Source organism: Leiobunum rupestre, chromosome 9 (assembly GCF_980474605.1).
Source record: "Leiobunum rupestre chromosome 9, qqLeiRupe1.1.hap1, whole genome shotgun sequence".
Lineage (NCBI taxonomy): Eukaryota > Metazoa > Arthropoda > Arachnida > Opiliones > Sclerosomatidae > Leiobunum > Leiobunum rupestre.
In genome coordinates this window covers 14,955,992-14,973,978 of record NC_143392.1, presented here as the reverse complement: position 1 = coordinate 14,973,978, position 17,987 = coordinate 14,955,992, and the positions used below count along the sequence as shown (strand labels likewise).

Sequence of the window (17,987 nt, the reverse complement as noted above, 5' to 3'; positions counted from 1 at the left end):
TCAGTCTATGAAACGTCAATAAACGCCACTGATTTCCGAGAGATGTCGCTGCTAGGATCGCCGGCCGTTTTCGTTGCCGAGTTTCGTCCGCGACTCGGGTTAGAATAGAGAGGCGCCCTAGTCGTCGTCAGGGCATTGCTCGAGCGAGGGTCTCGGAGCGGGAGGGGGCCTTCCGAGAAGAGATAAGAGTTGGCGTTGTTGCAGCCGCGTGACACTCGTTCACCTCGCTTCGCCAGTGAAGAGTTGCGGTTTCGGAGGCTCTTTAGAAACGGAGCTAATCGCGATCAACTAGAGCAAAGAGAGGAGAGAGCGCTCTCGGAGATCGAGCGAGAGGATGGAGGGATTCCCCTCGTTCGCAGCCTGTTGATCATCCGACGACTCGCCGCTTCATTCTCGCGTCAAACTACTCTCGAGGCTGTATCGTCGCCGTCACTTCTCCAGTAATGAGTGCCGTCGACGAGTTGTTGTACTCTGATCAAATTCGATTACTTATTCGACGTGCCGAGATGGAACGAGCTACGCGTGTTCAATGAAGGAACTCCCTTTCACGGGTGCGTACCGATTTTACTTTTGTCTTACCGTCTTAAGGCTAGTGCCCACTTAGCGAAAAATGCAGTTTTCGCGAGGCGAATTGACGCGTGCGAGTTAAATTTAGTGACGCTCAAAGCTACGACGATAATTAAATTCGTCGCGAAAGTCTCGAAAATTCGTCAAGTGGGAACTCGGCTTTACGCGCAAAAGGTGATTCTGAAATATAATAACGATAAATACGTAAAAGAGTTAATTTTATGGGCGCGCGCTCTTGATATGTTAGTAGATTGTAGCTCGCACAATTTCTCGCGCGTTGAAAATGAAAAAGAAGCGCGTGCTCAAATACTTTAACCATACGACAGAAAGTAACCAAATCATATGAACACCGATCTTTTTCAGAATCACCTATTTACTCCCGACAATAAATATTAGATGAAGCGAATTACCCCAACACGTTAACGATATATGAGAGGGGTTGACGTTAAGTAAAGCAGGCGTTCATAAATTTGTAAGCTCTTGAAAGCATTCGTAATTGGGGTCATTCGACGTAGCTGAGGAAATCCTTATTAAAGATGATTATTTAAACTTCTGATCTTAATTTCTGGTGGTTTCTCGCCAGGGTGTTCCTGTGATGGACGAAGCTAGGGGCGACAAAATGTTCCCGCTGTGTTGTGCCTCGACGTTTCTCTTATGGACGACTTTAGGTTACGTTTTCGCGGATTTATTGGGCCCGCTTCAGCAGCAGTCGGCGTCGGTGGCCCGTCGTCACGAGCCGAGAAGGGACTCCGTTCCGAGTTTCGCGTTTCGCCGGTCCTCGTTGGATTCGACGCTCTTTAGAACTATCGCCGGCGATTCCGTCAACGCGCTGGACAAAACTCCATCGTTCCCTGTCGCGTCCGTCGTCGACGAACGAACGGAGAAGCCAAAAGATAACGCGCCAAATTTAGCGAGCGGTCATCGACGATCGAGGGACATTCGCGGTCAACAGCCCGAGTTGTTGCAGGCTCGGAACCTTGCCTTCGCGGTGGTGGTCGGTAGACGCGCGAGCAGGGACACGAAAACTGTCAATGCAATTAGTGGACAGTCCGTTACGGTGCTGTGCCCGGGCGCCTCAACCAAAGCCGAGAGGGAAAGTGTCAAATGGGAGAAAGGTAAGCCTCCTAAATTATCTCTCCGGTCTCCTGCCGCGCCCATTTCATTCTAGTTACGCTCTAAATGACGACAAATTAAGGCACTTTTTATACGAAATAATGATTAACATCAACAAATGTATACGTTTCCAATATATACCCCGGTTCTGTTAATTTCGGAGCGAACACGGTTAACACCTTCCATCCATCGCTACAAAGATTCATTAAGATTAAATTGGCAAATTTACAGCTAAACGGCTAATTCAAATGACAACGTAGATACGAGCTATCTACTACATGATTTAGCATATAACTCTAACTGGCTGTCTATAATTGTTACAAATAAACAGTTTGTAATCTCTAATCATTCGTTTAAATACTAGCCATTCGCCGTTAATTCCCAATTTCACGTTCTTTCCTCTTCAAAATTAATTATCCTACTTCACCTAATAGAAATAGCAAAGGCTCCAACGCCATTCGTAAGGATACCCTTTCGGTAGTAAGTAACACCGACAAAATAGAGCCCCACTAGCTTACGCCAAATCGTCTTGGCTTCTAGCAAAATGAGTCGCTAGGGTCGTCAAAACCGGGAATCGTGAGTGGGCTTAACTTTTCTCCTAACAATTAAAGCTAACGGTTTATTTGGGTCTAGAAACTTTTCATTCCACCAAAGCGAGAAAACGAATGGACCACAACAAAGGAATGAACGTTATTGAAACTAGCGCGACTCTCAAAGTCGTATACAGGGTGGAAGCCTCAGCCGTGGTCCAGCCTCGCTACTTCGCCTAGTACACCACAGTGCTGTGGGTCAAACACTTTTACAGGCGCTGGTATTCCACAAATAGACCAATGGCATAATTAGAAGCGTATCTTTATTCAATCGCCCGAAAAAGAATTTGGAAGATGCGCTTCTAATTCTCCCATTGGTCTATTTTTAAACTAGGAAAAGTACCGAGGCTGGACCACGACTGAGGCATATAATTTTACCATTGGTCTATTTTTGGCCTACCAGCGCCTGTAGAAGTGTTCCACCCGCAGCACTCGGGTGTACTAGGAGAAGTACTGAGGCTTCCACCCTGTATAGTCAGCCCCAAAACGCGTAAAACTAATTTTGTCATAGAAAGAGCGAAAACACGCGGTAAACAAAGTCGCCATATATCTCGAGAGAGTGAGAGTTTTGGCTCTGGCATTTCAACGCAGCCTAGTCCCTGACCCGCGCCTAAGTGGATTAAAAATCGACAACTTTCGATTTCTCGCAATAGCGGGAATACTCTTCGGAAGCGTCGTGCTGATTACAAATGAAAGAAAAGTGGAAAAAATAGAGTGGCTACACCTCTCCCTTCCGAAGTGGTCCGCAATCACGGGGCCATAATGCTATCAAGAGAGACGCTCTCTCGCGCACTCGAAATAAGGGGAAGAGAAAATACGTTTTGGTTTGTTGGGAAATAAAATCGAGGTACGCCGGGAAGCGACCGCTCCGTAAGAGGTCGTATATAGCTAATTTAGTTGGGGAAGATCATAGAAGGGGAACTAGACGTGACTCTCGCGATGTCTGTACTATCTCGGTGGGAGGCGTGACCTTTCATATCGTCTCTATCGCTTTTTCTCTCCTCAGAAGAATCGAGCTTGCCCGTGAACCATCGCCAGAAGATCCGACCTGATGGATCACTGACCATCGAAGACGTGCGCCAGAACATGGACGGCGGCAAATACCAGTGTACTTTTATAGAGAAGAAAAACAAGCAAAAATTAGGCCTAGTCAATCTTAGAGTCTTAGGTAAGATATCCACTTCTCAATTTCCTTTTATCAGAAGTATATAACGTAGCTCTAACGGAGAAGTATTCATTTACCTAAACTGCTCATTTTATTCGATTAATTTTTAAAATATCTTTATATTGAATTTCTAAAACTATTTCATCGGGAAAAATAAGTGTTATTCTTGAACATTAACCACTAAAATATGGTTTTTTAAATAAGTAAATGTCACAATGAAGTGTATTTATTATATTTACAAGGCCAGATCAAGAAGTATATTTATTATATTTACAAGGCCAGATCAAGAAGTATATTTATTATATTTACAAGGCCAGATCAAGAAGTATATTTATTATATTTACAAGGCCAGATCAAGAAGTATATTTATTATATTTACAAGGCCAGATCAAAGAGTATATTTATTATATTTACAAGGCCAGATCAAGTGTATTTATTATATTTTACAAGGCAAGATCAAAAAGTATATTTATTATATTTACAAGGCCAGATCAACAAGTATATTAATTATATTTACAAGGCCAGATCAAGTGTATTTATTATATTTTACAAGACCAGATCAAGAAGTATATTTATTATATTTACAAGGCCAGATCAAGAAGTATATTTATTATATTTACAAGGCCAGATCAAGAAGTATATTTATTATATTTACAAGGCCAGATCAAGAAGTATATTTATTATATTTACAAGGCCAGATCAAGAAGTATATTTATTATATTTACAAGGCCAGATCAAGAAGTATATTTATTATATTTACAAGGCCAGATCAAGAAGTTTATTTATTATATTTTACAAGGCCAGATCAAGTGTATTTATTATATTTTACAAGGCCAGATCAAGTGTATTTATTATATTTTACAAGGCCAGATCAAGTGTATTTATAATATTTTACAAGGCCATAATGCCAGCGAATTGTCTTACCATAGTAATTTTCCAGCGAATGGTCTTCATTTGGAACTGAAAGTCAAAGTACGCTTAAGGCCACTGAAATCTGTCTTGGGCTTGCGAAGTTAGATGTTTAATCTTAAATTACATACATCTGCTTTTATGTGTTTTAATTGTTCTTTGTTTAAACTAAAATATGTTCATCTAATATTATCAGATAGATTACCCTATTTTTTTCAGCTTGTACACGCGTTGACCAATTGACCATTAAGAATGACTTTAAAACACCTTAGTATACTATCTGAAGTAAAAATAAAACCGTCAAAATGCGAGTAATTTAACGATGTCACGCGTCAAGGTGTAAGCGAACAATATGACCATAAAACCATATCCCGTTTAAACTTCGAATGGCATAGCAGAAAAATAGGGACACAGAAGATCAATATATGAAAAAGATTATCTTGTCAGTCGGGGTGTGGGAGTTGTGTTAGTACATCATCACTTCATGCAAACCAAATCTGGTGGCTGAAATAGTCCCCCCCCCTAACGCTAGGTGGGCTTAAGGCGAGAGAGTTACCACTAGCAGCCACCACATCAATATCAATATTCTAAAATCGATATTATAATCACTAAATCGATATGGGGATAGAAGCTCCCCCCCCCCCGCCGTCAGCGAAGTAGAATTTTTTATTCTTTTCGAGGGTCTTTGGGAATGTGAACTAGGGTAGACAGCCGAAAGAGAACTTCGTTGAAAGGGAAGACTGCGGGAAAACTTTCCAGAAAGCTTTTAAAAGTCTGGCGAATTATGAATAAAATGGAATAAATCTAGAGTCGTTTTCCGGATGCAAAGCCTCCTGTTTCCTGTTATACACTACAACGGAACTCAATCGCTGGCTGCTTTTAAAGTCTGCCAGAGATAATATAGTTTGCTTTATTGTCAGTTTCAACTATATGTTTATATTTTACCCTGTTCATACAGGGTGTTTCAAAAGGTTATGCAAAAATGTTAAGGAGCTGTAGGGGGCGAGTTGAGAAGTATGCCTGATTTTCTCCCATTTTCCTACGATGAGTTAAAAGAGCGCCAGAGAGCTTCAAAATGTGGCCTACTAGCCCCTGGAAGTAGGCTGCAGCAAGCGCTAAACCAAGCAGCAGGGACTTCAAATACTGTTTAAGTTTACTTTTTTACGAAGGTTGCCTCGATTTGTTTACCATGTCCTTTTGTACATATCACACCTTAATGTTCGCATTTCCCTGCTACTTGGTTTTTCTCTTGTTGCAGCCTACTTCCAGGGGCTAGTAGGCCACATTTTGAAGCTCTCTGGCGCTCTTTTCACTCATCGTTGGAAAATGGAAAATAAACAGGCATACTTCTCAGCTCACCGTCTCACCCCCTACAACTCCTTCAAATTTTTGCATAACCTTTTGAAACAGCCTGTACAAACAGAATCCCACGTCCATTCTGAACTCATAAATTAGTCAACTAAATTTTTTAAGAATGGTTTATCTCTTTACAGTTAAATGTAAAGATACGGTGAAATTGTAGGTGAATAAATATTTGTAATTTACATAGACTCCAAGAACATTAAATTAAATCATTAATAAATTTATAATTTAAAATCGTCTGCTTACACCAGGCAACGACTACTTTTGAACATTACTTGCGAGCCCTAGTGGCAGAAATAAGAAACTTGAACTCTCTTTCAAAGAGCTGCGTGGATATGGTTTTTAGTAACACTTACTATGGTAACCGTGGAAACACCGCGGGGATGGACGGGAATCAAATTGGTTTTTTACGAGGGGCTAACCACTTCCTTTAATTCTGTACACCGATTACAATGAGTACAGCCTTTGATAGTGCCAAATCTGTAATCGATAGACGTAATCATTTTAGTACAGTCAAAGTTACGGCCTTGTACACCGATTACGGATAGTGGTTAGCGTCTCGGTATTTTATTTTCGGGTGGGGAACGGATGGAATAGGTAATTTTGATTGAATGAATTTTCAATCTGGTCCTAATACTTGGAATCGAGAATTGGTATTTTGGGAATGGGCGGGGATGGGAAAACTATATCTAAATAAAATAGGAATGGTTAGAAAACAAATATTCGAACGAAAATGAGATGGAAATGTAAAAATTCCAACGGGAATTGGCGGGGCTGACCACTATCAGTAATCGGTGTACAGGACCGTAGCTTTGACTGTACTAAAGTGATTACGTCATCGATTACAGATTTAGCACTACCAAAGGTTGTACTCGCTGTAATCGGCGTACATAATTTAAGGAAGTGGTTATCCCCTCGGGAATGATAAAACTATATCAAATTGAACGAGAATAGTTAAAAAACAAATATTCAAACGGAAATGGGATAGGAATGGAAACTGATTCAACAGGAATGGGCGGGAATGGTAAAGTTTATGTTTCAACAGGAATGGGCGGGAATGGTAAAGTTTATGTTTCAATGGGAATGGGCGGGAATGGTAAAGTTTATGTTAAAATGGGAAAGCGCGGGAATGGTAAAGTTTATGTTTCAATGGGGATGGGCGGGAATGGTAAAGTTTATGTTTCAACAGGAATGGGCGGGAATGGTAAAGTTTATGATTCAATGGGAATGGGTGGGAATGGTAAAGTTTATGATTCAATGGGGATGGACGGGAATGGTAAAGTTTATGTTTCAACAGGAATGGGCGGGAATGGTAAAGTTTATGATTCAATGGGAATGGGCGGGAATGGTAAAGTTTATGATTCAATGGGAATGGGCGGGAATGGTAAAGTTTATGATTCAATGGGAATGGGCGGGAATGGTAAAGTTTATGTTTCAATGGGAATGGGTGGGAATGGTAAAGTTTATGTTTCAATGGGAATGGGTGGGAATGGTAAAGTTTATGTTTCAATGGGAATGGGTGGGAATGGTAAAGTGTATGATTCAATGGGAATGGGCGGGAATGGTAAAGTTTTGATTCAATGGGAATGGTCGGGAATGGTAAAGTTTATGTTTCAATGGGAATGGGTGGGAATGGTAAAGTTTATGTTTCAATGGGAATGGGTGGGAATGGTAAAGTTTATGTTTCAATGGGAATGGGTGGGAATGGTAAAGTTTATATTTCAAACACAGCTCTCTTACTCCCTTTAAGCTTCATTCAAAATTGATTAATTTGAAATTGAAATATTCAAAGTAATTAAGATTAATTTGAAATTGAAATATTCAAAGTAATGCAGATTAATTTGAAATATAAATATTTTAAGTAATGCAGATTAATTTGAAATTGAAATATTCAAAGTAATACAGATTAATTGGAAATTGAAATAGTCAAAGTAATAAAGATTAATTTGAAATTGAAATATTCAAAGTAATGCCGATTAATTCGAAATTGAAATATTCAAAGTAATAAAAATAATATTGGTTTTCATTTGACACCGCGATTGAGGCAGAAATATTTGTATCTTCTTAATATTCTGTAACGAGATTTAACACAATTAAATAAAACAATAGCAGACGTGAGAATTGCTATTCTAACTTTGTAATGATACCTTTTACGAAGTAACAATAACAATTCGTACATAGTAATGACTTTCGCGGCCCACCAGGCGAATCAATAATAAAACTCAATCAAGATATCTGAATATTTTATCAGAGCGGAATGCGAGTTTGGTGAATCTCTCATTCGAAGCCGTACTCTAAAGCGGCACAAACCGATATCAAAGGTTCCAAATTTATACTCCAGACTCGCGAAATATAATTGGGCGGCATTTCAAATGAACCGAAAGCAACCCACGATACGTGTAAACCAAGTTAGGGCCAAAACAGTCTCTCTATTATAAACATCCATAAGTGCCGACCGAGTTAATTTACAAACGATAATAACTATTGGTCGTAGGTAATGTTGCGTGAAAGCCGTTGTGGCCTAACTATCCGGTATCGTTCCGTAATTGGTCAGAAGATAGCAACCGTGGGCTGATCATCGTGCCGAAAATCGAGACGAGGCGGAATGTTATGGCAGCTGCCGGAGCCATCGGCAACCTTAGATCACCAGCGAACTCTCTCTCGCCTTTCGTCAAATTGAATTAGAGCCGCGGTGTTATGCACGGCAGAGTGCACCGAATCCCGCGATCCAAGGCCAGGAACGGGCGAACACCGAAATAATTAGCCTGCTTTTCTTAATGATGGATGCGATTTTCCGTTTCAGAAATTTAAATATCAACTCCCTTAGATTTAGGTGTTTGTGTTCAACCGAGCCGTTCGAATTGAGTGGCTATACGTTAGAACTTATTAATTAACTATCACTGTTATATAAGGGGAAGTAACAGATTGGATATTTTAAATCAGTAATCTTTAGTGGAAGTTTATAGCGAAAGTATATAATTTCCGAGTCGTCCTATGTGTTCGATTTGCGTAACACTCTAGAGAAAATTATTTTAGTTATCTTGAAATCTACTTGAAAATCTCGAAATCTGGGCGAAAATCAGTTTCAAAATCTCTAAAGCCACGTTCACACTAGAGCCTAAAACCCAGTTTAGGTCGCCGGTCGGTTTGAATGCCAGTTTTGACCGCCTACGATAATTCTTGGTTCACACGTGCGAAATCGCTTCACCCCGGTTCGCTTATAGCCAAGGCTTAACGCCATTTCAAATTATGACTAGAATTTTAAAAATACTAAAATTCGTCCCAAAACAATTTGTTAATCATGTTTAATATACATATAAAAATATTATTTGACATTGTTTACAATTTTATCCCCATTATTTTTGAAAATACGAGCAATTTTACTTCCCCGCCTTGTCGTTTTGAAAGCGATTCAAAGCGAACTGACTTGGACGAGTTGCTTCCCGAACAAACACGAAGCGATTTCTCACGTTGGTTTTAAAAACCAGTTATCTAAACGAAGCGAATTTAGGGGTAAGTGTGAACGTAGCTTAAATATGTTAGAAACCAACACTAATATTAGGCTCTGAAATCTCAAAATCTGTTCCATTCTCTTATAATGTCCATTACGAAAGGATTCACAACAGGAAAATGGATTGACCAATATGGGTGTTATAGTCATTGTTAGCAATAAAACGTTTACTTTCCAATGATCTGCATATAGTCTGGAATCTAAATTACGGATTTTTATACGTTATTTGTTTATCACCCAAGCCCAAAGAAAAATGAAAACGTGCATTTATCGACGAACTATTTCTTAGCCGTTTTACACACTTCTCAAATGTGTACTTCCGTGATTAGAGCCCGTCAAACGGCGTCAATAGGATGTTACATCAATAGTTATTATTTATAGGTAACTATTTCCTAATAAAATACGAGAAAGCAAGGTTTTTTTGGTTGAACACCAAAAACATTTCACGGCGCCACTTATGTTAAATTTCGAAATTAAGTAACGAAAAAAATGTGCCCCCTCACAAAAAGCTACTGTCCCCATAACGAAATTCTTCTGGCTACGAGCCTGATTAGCTGCCCCCCTTGAAGGGCTCTTTTTACACATAATCTCCCTCGTTAAAATGACGATTCAAAGTCGAATTTCAATCGAAGTGGACCTATGAAATTCTGTTTGGATCAAATAATTGTGATGAAATCGGAATAAAGTTAAATTTCTTACATTGTAACAGCAAGAATCTCGAACTGTAGCTTATAGCTTTGGCGATATGCTGCTATACCGACGACCCGCCCTATTTTAAGGTCAATTTTTATTTTAGGTCAAGAGTGCCATCTCTTTAACAGGAGACATTTTTCATCAACATTATTATTTTAATAATTTGAATTCAAATTTTTCATAAATAATATTTTTAATACATTTCGCATATCGCGAATAAATTTAATTTTATTTATGGATTATTTCATGATTTTTTTATTTATTCTGCAATTTTATACATTATTAATATTGTAAAAAGAACTGAGTTTACAAAAAAAAGGATAATCAAAAGCACTTAATAAGCTATATTTTTCGAAACTTTTATTTTGTTGAAAGTTTCCATTATTAATAGTTTCAATTCCGCTCACTAGATGACGCTATCTGACTCTTACTAAAATAAATAAATAATAAAATTGGTTGAACTACTTGGAAATGAAAACTGTGCCAGCTCCTAGTTCTATCTTGGTAACCAAATTAATTATTATACATTTAGATCTTCCCAATTTTGGTAATTATTATACATTTAGATCTTCCCAATTTTGGTAATTATTATACATTTAGATCTTCCCAATTTTGGATATAATTTTGGATATAATTTTGGAATAAAATTTGATCAACCATTTTCGTAAGGGCTGTGGGCTATAATATTTCACAATGATTCTAGTTTCGATTATTTAAAACCACCATTGCGAAATTTCATACGGATTTATCTTGTTGGTGAATAAATTTCTAACTTATTCGCAAACTAGATTCGAAAATAGACATTCGAAAAACATATCACGTTCGCACCCTGTAGGTTATTCCAAAAAAAATCTAGACATTCTAAATTGAAGCCGGTGTATCTGCATTACAGTGATACATCCCGCTAGAACTTTCATACAGAGTCATAAATCCATTTAACCCGCCAAATAAATGTCTATTATTATATTGTAGCCTTTGAGAGGTACAGAAATCGACCATTATTCACAATTCTCAAATAACTCAAAGTACACAGACGATATAGGAAAGAACGAAGTAGAGATAAAAAATCGTCATAACGATTTCGAGGCGTTTTTTCAATTCGGGAGCACGATAGAGTAAAAGATAGGAAAAAGGCGCTATGCCTGTATATATTATATACGTTAAATCGTATAGCGAATGCGGCGACACTCAGTCGTGAATCATAAGCCGAAATTCCATATAAAAATAAAGCCAATTCGTATACGCGCACGGGTGTGTTTCTCGCTTAAACTGCTAAAAGCATTTTTGCGTTATTTCGTCGCACGCTAGGTCATCAGCGCTTAAATGAGAAACGGAAATAGAACTTCCAAGTCGGAATCTAAAATCTTTTCTCGATAAAATAAATCTTCCAATTAAACCACGCCTTTCCTTTGAAAACTATAGTGATTAGAAGTCTTCCATTAATTTCTTATAAGAAACATCTATAAAAGTTTCTCTTTAATCAAATTTTAGATCAGAGAAAACGTAAGAAATTGGATCGACTAAGCCTTTGTTTCGGCGCGTGTCCATTGCCAACAAAGAGAACAGTCTTATTTTCCCTTTGATATTCGGAGGAAGCCCTCGCGAAGAGGATTTAAAGGGGGCACTCGAGCTAAAACCCGGCTCCACTAAGAAACGAACAAAAAAAAGATCGGAGCTAATTACATTTGGCTTCCAGAGTTAGATACTAGTACTATTTAAGGCGGGAAGGACGGTACGGGCTGCGTCTGTCAATCTTGATTAGCCTTTAACTGAAACTACGAGCAAACACTTTAGGTCGACTGGTTTTATAGAGTTTAACAACGGGCTTTCCAAATTGGATTAATTCCTTGTTGGGGTACATCGACTAATAATTAATGGATATTCCAGAATTCAACGTATCGGTATCCCTGACTTCGGTTCGTAAGCGGACGGGAGAACGGAAGGGAGATCTGAAAATCCCATTAAAATTAAATTGATAAGTGACAGAAACACGCCACTGGTCTTTATATATTAACTTCCCCCCTTTTCGGAACCAGCCGAACAAATTTGGTTCACCTTCCTCACGTATACATAGATAGACCATTTTAGTCCTCTCTTTTAGGGACCTTTGTTTCAACCTCGCCCGATAAGAAAAGCTCGGGGAATCAGAGCTCCAAACTATCTGGCCTGTCCGAATCGTGGAATCGCTCTCTATCGATTTATTTCGGGAGTCGCCATTCACACATATAGAATCACCATTTTCAATTTAAACTGACAAGGCAAGAGTGTCTTTTTCTCCAAAAGAGGGTATAGCCTCCAGTCCACAACCGAATATTGATTCTGATGGCCTAATTCAGTTATTGGCTTAACTATACCATTTCTATAAAAATGTTGGAAATTATATTAAATATTTCGTACAGGGTGTTTCAAAAGGTTATGCAAATATTTGAAGGAGTTGTAGGGGGTGAGTTGAGAAGTGTGCCTGTTTTTTTCCCATTTTCCTACGATGAGTTGAAAGAGCGCCAGAGAGCTTCAAAGTGTGGCCTACTAGCACCCTGGAAGTAGGCTGCAACCAGCGCAAAACCAAGCAGCTGGGACTTTAAATACTGTTTAAGTTAACTTTTTTCGCTTGTTACCTCTATTTGTTTACCAAGTCCTTTTTTACCTATCACCCGAACCCAAACCTTAATGTTCGCGTTTCCCTTTCAGCTAGGAGCAACAAACACAAGGAGAACGCAGCTAGCCTTTAAACGCGCTAATGCAGTGTTGTGTACAAATTTCATCGGACGAGCCTTAACACTGAAAGTTTTACGGGCGGGAGGAAGACAATTTCCAAATTTTCCCCTTCCGACGGCAGCAGGCGCTAAAGCGTCTAACCAATGACAAATGTACACAAGAAGATGCGCGACTTGTGACGGGTTGCGTTCTCCTTGTGTGGGGCGCTGTGTTTGTTGCTCCTAGGTTTAAGGTACCATTTTTTTCTCAAGAAAAAGGTTTCTCCTGTCCCCGCGAATTCAAACCCTTTCAGGACGGCCCTGATTTAGCGACCAAATTTGATCCACTATTTTCCAAGGGGTAATGACATCGTATTCACTCCGTATTGACAATCCCATTTATTTCCCATTAGTCGTTGTGAAAATAAACCCGACGGCCTTTCGTGACAATGGGCGTAATGCTCGTCGTGTCTTTTCTCGCAGAGCTCCCGTCCCTGTCTCCCTTCGACTTTCCGTCCGACATGCAAGTGGGGATGCGCTTCCGGGCCATGTGTTCGATCCTGCGCGGAGACCCGCCTTTCACCTTCTCCTGGCTCAAGGACGGGGTTCCGTTGCCCGCCGAGATGGGCCTCAGCGTCCAGTACTTCCGGGACTACAGCATGATCTCCTCCGACAGCGTGCAACTCAAACATTCCGGAAACTACTCGTGCTTGGCGACCAACGACGTCGGTTACTCCAGCCACAGCGCTCTCCTGAAAATCAACGGTAAGCGATTCACTATTTGGTTTCTATTCGCCTGTTCTCGGACTAAAAGTGTACTCATTTTACCCCAAAATATTTTAATCGCCTCTTTCGGGGTTGGTGGAATGGTTAGCGCTATCGCCTCGCAGCGAGAGGAGCCGGGTTCGATGCCAGCTTGTGGCACTGGGTGAAAACTCGGAACAACTCCTTCCGCGTTGAGTTTACAAGTTCTCTCCCCACTGGTTGAAGGGGTTTCCCCCGGAGCTCTTCGGTTTCCCCTTCCCATAAACACTTGTTGAGGTTAACGGTAATAGTTAGTGTAGGGAGCTGTTGACTCGCGTGGCATGAAGGGCTTGCCACCACCCTCTATACACATTGAAACCCGGCCACCTGAATTAATGGCTTTAAAAGTTGCTTGATGACTTAGGCCTAAGGTGGTGCCTTGGGTATTAGCCTAGCTGATTATTATTATTATTAATTACTCCGCCAAGTTGGTGCCTTGGATATTATCCTAACTGATTATTATTATTATTATTATTATTATTAACTATTCGCTTGTTCCGGAGTATTAGGGCTACTCTTTTTACTCCTTCTGAAAAGGAGGTGTATAAAGAGTAAATCGGATTTTGTCGTCTGCTAGATAGAATTTATCTGCTAAATAGACCACAGGCAGCCATTTTTGAAAAACGTTGTTACTCCGACTCGAACTTTTCGCCCCCAAAAATTCGGAGTTAAATGACGTCATAGACTTACTCTTCTTAAGCTAAAATCAACCACCTATGGACTGTTTTTCATTCGAAGATCTATTTGGTCCGAGATTCGCGTCTTTTTGTTTGCTCGCGGACCTATAGGTACGAGCTATATGTAAGTTTTTAAATTTCTTCAAATTTTTTTAGGGTTAAGCTTTTTTATCTTTTTTAGTATGGACTATTCTACATATTCGCGTTTTTTATTAACCTTCTTATCCTTCTCCGAAATCCCGGAACAAACGAAAGGAAACCACCGAATTCCAATTATTGCTTTATTTGCGTTTTAAAAGGAGATCTAGGTCGTAATTAATATAAAACAAACAATTACACATAACTACCAAATACTTCAATACAATCCGAACTAGTTATCGGTATCCATCCATATCTCTATAGCATCATTACTACTTTATTTATGACGAATAATTAAGGCATCCTACCCACAGAAAAGGCGACTAAACTTAGCAATGGGTTCCCAATATTATCGACTGTGGAAAGTGTGGATTACGTGATGTTATTTCATTTCTGGGTTATCTGGAAAATCGCTAATTGATGACTAGGTCTAATGTTTCAAGCTGTTTTGTTTAATTTCGGTTAATTTAAGTTAAGGTTAGGTTAAGGTTAACGTGAGGCTTAGGTAAAGGTAATGTAAGGTTTAGGTTAAGGTAAAGTAAGGTTAGTTTTAGGTTAACGTTGGGTAAGATTTAGGTGAAGGTAAGGTTGGGTTAAGGTTAAGTTTAGGTTAACGTTTGGAAAGGCTTAGGTAAAAGTTAACGTTAGGTTAGGTATGGTTAGGTTTGGTTAGGTTTAAGTTAACGTTAGGTAAGGTTTAGGTTAAGGTTAAGTTTAGGTTAACGTTTGGAAAGGCTTAGGTAAAAGTTAGGTTAGGTTTGGTAAGGTTTAAGTTAATGATAGGTTAGGTTTGGTTAGATTTAAGTTAACGTTAGATAAGGTTTAGGTTAGGTTTGGTTAGATTTAAGTTAACGTTAGATAAGGTTTAGGTTAAGATTAAGTTTAGGTTAACGTTTGGAAAGGCTTAGGTAAAAGTTAAGTTAGGTTTGGTAAGGTTTAAGTTAATGATAGGTTAGGTTTGGTTAGGTTTAAGTTAACATTAGGTAAGGTTTAGATTAAGGTTAAGTTTAGGATAACGTTTGAAAAAGCTTAGGTTAAAGTAACGTTAGGTTAAGGCTACATTTAAGTTAAAGTTAGGTTAGGTTAAGGTTACCTTTAGGTTAACAATTGGAAAGACTTAGGCTAAGGTTAGACTAGGTTCTGTTAGGTTAGGTTTACGTTAATATTAAGTAAGGTATAGAATCTTTATAAAAATTCGGTAGAAGTTCCTTCATGTGACCAATCCACACGTTCCTGTAGCTCTACCCTCAAAATTTAAAGTATTCCTTGGCCCTTTACACCGTCAGAGCGTCGCCATGGTTACAGGCGGTACTCAAGGGGCACGTTTCAGAAGAGGTGGCTTCTGTCGCTCGTAACTTTCAAATTCATTAGAAAACAACCTAATAATTCTTTTATAAAATTTTCCCAGCAAAATTAATTAATGCTTAAATACAAATTTCCTTCTTACTTGTCCAATTCTATATACACCAGAGGCAAATACGAAACAATGGATGCCAGTAGATAACTTCTGTTAATTAAAACTTCGAGATTTGTTTTTAGGTTAGAAATTTAATTTCCTGTTATTTCACGATATCTTCTCCGAAACTTTATTTCAAAAGGAGTTTGAACCAGTAGCAATTACTTTAGCAGCCCTACTTTCGGGTTCCACATTTGGTATACAGTACTTACAAAAAAGGCATTTTTCCATTTCGCAGCGCCCCCTTCGTGGATAATGGAGCCCCAGAACGAAGAGGTCGTCAGCGGCAAGAGCGTCATTCTGGCGTGCAGCGCAGCTGGTTCACCCACTCCGTCCATATCTTGGAAACGCTCAACAGGTAAATTGCATTTACCTTTCAAAGACTACGACCCTCGAAAAAAAATCTTATTTTATAAAGCTATCTCCGGTTTCTTAAAAGGGAAAAAATTTCGATATTTTTATATTAAAAGCAAGCATAAAGGAAATAGAGGATTATTTTTTTGGGAAATATTTATCGGTAACTTGGTTAGCTGAAGATTTTTAATAATATATTTGTGAAGATGAAGTACAGACACTTTAATATTTATTGGAACAAGCAAAACCTTTTTATATAAAACCAGAAGTAAATGAACCGAAGTTATTAGACTGCTATACTCCCCAAGTTGGAGGCGTTTTCCTTATAAAATTACATTTTGACCTCGAATTTGAAATTTTGCGCGTTCCTAGGCCGAAAAAAGTTTTGGTTTTTTTGAAACTATTTTTTATACATAGAAATAGCTATACCCTTAATTCCCAAGTGCAATTTATCACCTCAAAAGATGGGGATGGAAATTATAGCTTTTATTTGACTATTTTCTCATCATTTTCATAAGGAAAACGCCCTCCGATTCTGAGCGCTATTTCGGTAACTTCGGTTAATTTACTTCTGATAAAACGTCTTGAAAAAAGCTTGAATATTCCAAATAAATACCGGGCGTTTATTAGAGCTAAGAAACAAGAAAATAAAATAATTAAATTTATATAAAAAATATCACAGAGGAATAGCAACTCGATTTAGCGTCTCGGGCTACTTCCGGTAATATTAAAACTAAGGTTGCTATTCCTCTACTATACTTCTCCAATATAAAACGGTGTTAGAAAACGTCGTTACTAAAACATTTTAATAGGCCTAACCTACACGGTCTAATTATTAGTCCCGACCTTAATATTAAATGAAATTCACTACTATCAGTGTCATTAGTTTTCGGCGCCGTACATTTGGGTGCGTAAAAGTCACGCCCTTACGATGTCATAATCGTGATTAGCCCACCCGTTAGCGGAATAACTAATAACCCACCGTCGCTTCAGCGTCATCCAAATGACCCGTACAATCGAGCCGACACTACGGGGGTAAACAAATTTAAACGTTAGACATTAGTAGGCCAGGTAACTTAATCGCTAAAAGGGTCTAAGGTCGTCAACACTATCCAAAGCGTTTAAGCCGAGCTGGTCAATTATTAGGCCTGTCGCGCGACACCGGCTTGTAAAGGGAGTCAATATCAAAGATGGCTTTTATATTTTGAAGCGTGTTATGTCTTTTCGCAGGAGATTCGATCGACAGCTACATTCCCGTTTACAACAGCCACAAGTACACCTTGAACCTTAATGGTTCCTTAACGGTTAACGAGGTTAGCCCGACCGAAGCCGGCTACTACATGTGTCAGGCGTCCAACGGCTACGGAGGACCTATTAGCAAAGTCATCTCTATTACCATTAGAGGTAAAAGACGGACGATTCGATCCCTTCCCCGCGACCAACGCCATTAGCCGCCTTCGCTCCGCATTTGACTCGATACGTGTCCTTCCTTTTTCTTCCCTTTGTTTCGACGCAGAACCGGCCAAATTCGAGGTGCCTTTCAAAAGCGTCTCGATCAAGAAGGGCGACAAGGCGACGCTCTCGTGCGAGGCCAAGGGAGACCATCCCATCAAGTTGCTCTGGAAGCGAGATAACGACGTGGTCGAGCTAAATCACCGATTCAGGTAAGCAATTGCCACCAGCGAGCCGCCTCCTAAAGCCGACAACCTTTATATATACCGACGCTATACGTCAGACTCGGGAGACCCCGGATGACGAGGCTTACCCCCCATTTCGAACCAAGGCGAAGGAAAGGTAAAGTCTGTGGCGGCCGTGATTGACTCCCCGAAAACATTGCATCGGAAAGGGGGCTAAGCTTTGGCCATCTTTCTGGTTTTATTAGAGGGAGATTCGCGGTGTCTTTATACCTATATGCCTTGCCAGATAAGGGAAAACAAATTGAGAAGAGTCGCTAT

At 39.4% G+C, this 17,987-nt stretch overlaps 1 protein-coding gene across 3 annotated transcripts in view; it reads left to right on the top strand.

The window, feature by feature from the left end:
* Window positions 1-456: 456 nt before the first annotated feature.
* The window catches only part of LOC149926635 (cell adhesion molecule Dscam1-like), a 129,776-nt gene continuing 112,245 nt past the window's right edge, over window positions 457-17,987 (top strand). For all 3 annotated transcript variants that reach the window (XM_090159100.1, XM_090159099.1, XM_090159098.1), the window contains exons 1-7: window positions 457-551; window positions 1,151-1,682; window positions 3,277-3,438; window positions 13,087-13,368; window positions 15,917-16,036; window positions 17,263-17,436; window positions 17,549-17,696. In XM_090159100.1, coding sequence (XP_090015226.1) covers window positions 1,163-1,682; window positions 3,277-3,438; window positions 13,087-13,368; window positions 15,917-16,036; window positions 17,263-17,436; window positions 17,549-17,696 — 1,406 coding nt within the window. In that variant the 5' untranslated portion in view covers window positions 457-551; window positions 1,151-1,162. The remainder of the gene's footprint in view (window positions 552-1,150; window positions 1,683-3,276; window positions 3,439-13,086; window positions 13,369-15,916; window positions 16,037-17,262; window positions 17,437-17,548; window positions 17,697-17,987) is intronic.